Here is a 4,678-nt window from a genome sequence, read left to right on the forward strand (position 1 = left end):
AGATTTTGTTGTTGTTTTTTTTATAAGACAAACTCATGAAATCTATAGGTTAAAGCATACAATATCTAGAGTTGAGGTTAAGACCATTACAATCCACATCGAATGGGTATTAGGGAAAATTTTAATAATACGAGACACTTTTTATATGACAAATTCGTGAGATTAGTGGACAAAAGTGATCATATGTCATTGGAGTTGAACCCAAAACCATTACAGTAGCTTAGTAACTAAAGTTTGGAACTTTTGTGTTGAAGTCTCGAACTTAAAACTTGAAAGGATATAATATTTATGATAGATGTGTTACCTCCAATGGTGTAATTCGGTCTAAAGTAGGCCTAATGGATGCAAAAAGAAATACAAACTTAGCAACACATAATATTTTATTTTAAAATTTTAAATTTTATTTTAATGAATAAAACAAGATTCAATAAATAACATTTGACCACATTATATTCTGACGTAAAAATTTGAAAATTATCTAAATCCATGAAGAGGTTGTGTGATAAATACTCTTGAGGTAATGTTTAGAAACATAAATTTCACCATTCAATTTCAATTTTTATGAATTAAAACAAATTTAATATAATTTTATAGTATACTTTATTCAAATTTTAATTTAAATATCAAAATATTTGCTCCTAAATATAAAGTAATCACTTTTTAAAGTGCTATGAGGCCTGATTTCTTTTTTACAAGCTGAATAATTTTTCTTTTTCACAATGAACAAGTCAATGATGATAGGAATGGAAGAAGCTGAATGCTCATTAGCAAATATTTCAAGCTACCAAACAAGGAATAAGCTGTAGAAGACTTTAATTACATCATTAAATATGTGACGAGATATAGTGTATAAGGTTTAGGAGCAATTTAAGCATCTTCTCATCGGGAAAAGCAATTTTATTAAAAAATTGTTACATTATTTTTTAATTTTTCAATATTAGTGCAGAAAAGATAAAAAAAAATGCCTTTGCATTATTGTTCTACCAAACATTGAAAAATTTTAAAATGAAGTAATATTTATTATAATTTTTTATTATTTAAAATAAAAAAATTCAAATAATAATTTTCATAATTACATAGGCCCTAAATTTTTTCAAGGTAAAAAAAAAATCCTAAGGGATAATCAAATTTTGCCTCGTAGGGTTGATGTGGTTTTGAGAAATATTTTGGTGAGTATAAAATACGTTGATACAAAAATAATTGAAAAATAAATGGATAAAACAGTAGAAGTAAATTGAAATCGGTCCACGCAGCAAGAGGTGTTTCCATGTGGATGATGCATGTGTACATCGTGCATTATCCCATTAAACTTTTTCGAATTAGACTCCCTTAAAATGAATGGGTGTGTCTCGCTTCGAGTGCATGTGAGGGAGTTTGGGTGCTCACCTGTTCACAAGTGTTGGCGTGAGTCCCGTAATTAGCTAGTTATGGAAATATTAGATTTAGAAATTTCTTCGCTCAAGGGACAAACATAATTGTAGCCTAAATATTGTAAGAGCTTCCTAAAATAATTTTTTTGTATTTCTATATCTTGTACTCAATTTTATGAAAATGGATGAATAAAAGTTACGTTTGACAACAAGTTCTAAACATTAAATCAATACTCTTCCTATAAATAGGTGGATCTCTTTGTGACTTAGTACTTAAAAGAATGATGATTTTTAGTTTCAAGGCTAGTTTTACTATCTGTCCAAAAGTAAGCAATGTGATAAAAGAGTGTTTAGGAATTGATCAATTAATTTAATGTACTTCTATGTTGAGGTGAATGAGAAACTTTTGAGGAAGTTAAACTCCAAAGTCAGACAGAATTTTTTATTTGAATAAAATCTTAAACATAGGGCAAAAAAATACTGATTTTTTAAAAGTTTGACAAAAAGACCTCGACCTTCGTTAAAAATTTAAGATTTTCAAGCACTTCTTAAAAGTTTTTAAGAATTTCACAAACCTTTCTCGAGATTTTTCACGAAAGCAAACCTCTTTTTTAAGGGGTATAAGTGTCTCAAAAATCAAATATGAAAGGAGATTTATGTCACATTTGAATCCTTAAGAAAGTTTTTCTTTTTATTTTTTATCAAATTTTAGAAAAAATTAATATCTTTTATCTTAAAAAATAAAATATAATTGCTGCTCTCAAAGCTTGTTGCTTTGAAATTTTTTATTTCAAGAGTAATATTATTGGTATAACTATGCGTTTTTTGGGTTATGATAGGCCTTTCCTTCCCACATAATTAACCTTGTTTCCATGTTTTGAACTTTGTCTCATACCAACTAATGCTACAATTACATCAATTAGGAATATTCTTAAATGTGAAAAATGAACGTATGTACAACGCACATGAAATAATTGGCACTATTTTCAATCATTTTATTCATTGCGAGAAGAATTGGGCCCTTCAACATTGAATTCCAAACTGGTGATGAACAGAGATCTATCCAAATATATATATATATATATATATAAATAGAGAGGAGAGACAGAGAGAAACAGAGGAGGGCATCTTAGAAGGAGGGGAACTCAACAGTGGAAGAGCACCTTCCTCTGGGGAGAACAGGGCAATTAATGAAATTGGAGGCAGAAGTGTCGACGCAGAGATAAACTTGGTAAAGCTGAGTGTTTCCTGAGTCATCCACATTGCATTCTATGCCGGGAGTGAACCCAATTGCACTCTTTATTGCCCCTGTGATGCTGTTTATGCGGTATGAACTCCCTGGCTGAATCCCTGTCACAACCCAATTCTTATTTTTAAGCAAACATTATTAATTCACTGGAAAAGGCTTCGGGTATGATACCAATGGATCAAATTGGTTTAGCTTAATTAAAAATTTACCCGCAGTAGCGAGGGCATGAAGGAGGTCGGCTTTGGATTTGAGGGCGAGAGCAGCGTCAAAGTAAGCATGCTGGTCGAGGACGGACTCGGAGCAGGTGCCATGTTTTTCCCACTCGTGCGTCCAAAACTTAATCCCACTGCTGCTGGGGCATGCCAGAGATGGCCAACTCTCTCGCATTTGGCTCACCAGGTCTGATATCTGCACCCAAACAGAGCCCATATAATTAAACTTCAAACTACGATCAATATCAAAAATAATTTAACCGGATTATCTATTGTGTTTTTTAAAATTAAAATTTACCAACTATATTGACTATGGTACGAGTTATTCATTGTAGTCGTCAATTTACTATAGTTTACGTTTGTTTGTTCGTCCTTTTCAAAATTACATTTGGTTAACATGTATAGGTTTAATTTGATTTCCAAGGAAAATCATTAAAAAGAAATTGTATTTAAGTTATTGTAAAAAAAAACTAGAAATATCTTTTATGCTTAATTTTTGCTATTTAGAAGGTGGAGCTCACACGATACGGGGGAGCCCTAACTTCAAGAGTGAAATTTTAAGCCAAATATCTAGCAAATTTTCGAACCAGATAAGACTCACATAAAAGATGCTCCGAACCACAAGATGTAAAATGGGGTTAACAAAAATTTGTAAAAAAGAAAAAAAAAAAAAAAAAAACAACGTAACTTCAAAAGGAAATCAAAAAACAGATGAGGAACAGAGGAGAGAGTGCCTGGGATTGATCAAAAGAGGAAGAAGAGTCGCAGTTGGATGGGTAGGAGCCGTCGTCGTAGTTAGGCCAAAGCCCATGAATGCCGAAATCTGCCTCTGGTTTTCCTGTGGCTGGGTAGCAGCAACTTTGCCGTGTGTCACAGTACGACCCTGGCCACTGCCAAATTCACAAAATGGCAAACCATGGGTCAATGAATTGCAGAACAGAGTGAAATTAAAGAAACCCAAACTTTTTATTCCAAAGTACTTGCCCAAATCTCAATAATTTTTTTTGTGCGCAAAATTCAAGTGATAAATTCGATTTCTTTGGTGCCCAGATGGCTCACCTGTTGAACGAAGTAGAAGAAATCAAAATCCTGGGCAGCGCACGCAGCAGAGATGCACAGAACTGCCAGTAGATTGATGAAGATGGAACAATTGGATTTCCTCATCTCTGTTTTTCTCTCCGTTTCTCACAAATAAGACAGTGAAGTAAAGAGTGGTTGGCTCTCACTCTGATGGAGACTGTCAGCTGGCTGTACCTATAGGCCTAAAAGGAAAGGTGAGGAGTGAGAACAGAATCTAAGCATATCCCCAACAAACTCCAATAATACACATAAGGTGCAGGGGACCTCTGCTACGGCTTTTCATGTGAAAGGGGTTTTTAAGTTCACATCTCTCCCTGTTTTTATTTCTCCTTATTTATTGTAGCAGTTTGGCATGGTTGCCACCCTTCATTTTGGGTTCAGATTTGTGCTAGGGTTAGCTGGCAAATCTGATTGCATGTATCGCCCAATTTTAATTTTAATCTTAGGAGAGGATCCACTAAGAAGATTGTTTTCCTTGCGTAAGAATTAAATGAAATTGAAGTTGTTACTTTAATTGTTATGTTTTGTAGTTTTTAGTTCATTGTATACTTCCGTCTTAGTGTAGACTCCAATTGACCAAAAAATAAATTCATTCTATAGTGATTAAACATTAGAAGCAAATACAAGAACCCTGTATTTGGGAGCATGAATTTTGAACTTTAGATTTGAATTTATTTGAAAACATTAATTTTTCATTTGTATGGATTTAAATGAAAATATAATTTTGGACTACATTTTGTTCAAATTCACACAGAAACAAATTAAGA

At 32.9% G+C, this 4,678-nt stretch overlaps 1 protein-coding gene across 1 annotated transcript; it reads right to left on the reverse strand.

Annotated features, from left to right (window-relative positions):
* Positions 1 to 2,336: 2,336 nt before the first annotated feature.
* On the reverse strand, positions 2,337 to 4,015 carry LOC131144627 (extracellular ribonuclease LE-like). The gene is made up of 4 exons (XM_058093368.1): positions 3,891 to 4,015; positions 3,566 to 3,721; positions 2,829 to 3,027; positions 2,337 to 2,720 (listed from the first exon to the last, which is right to left on the reverse strand). Exons 1-4 carry the CDS (start codon positions 3,993 to 3,995, stop codon positions 2,500 to 2,502), a joined length of 681 nt encoding a protein of 226 aa, XP_057949351.1. The 5' UTR covers positions 3,996 to 4,015; the 3' UTR covers positions 2,337 to 2,499.
* Positions 4,016 to 4,678: the final 663 nt, after the last annotated feature.

Source organism: Malania oleifera, chromosome 12 (assembly GCF_029873635.1).
Source record: "Malania oleifera isolate guangnan ecotype guangnan chromosome 12, ASM2987363v1, whole genome shotgun sequence".
NCBI classification, from domain to species: Eukaryota; Viridiplantae; Streptophyta; class Magnoliopsida; order Santalales; family Ximeniaceae; genus Malania; species Malania oleifera.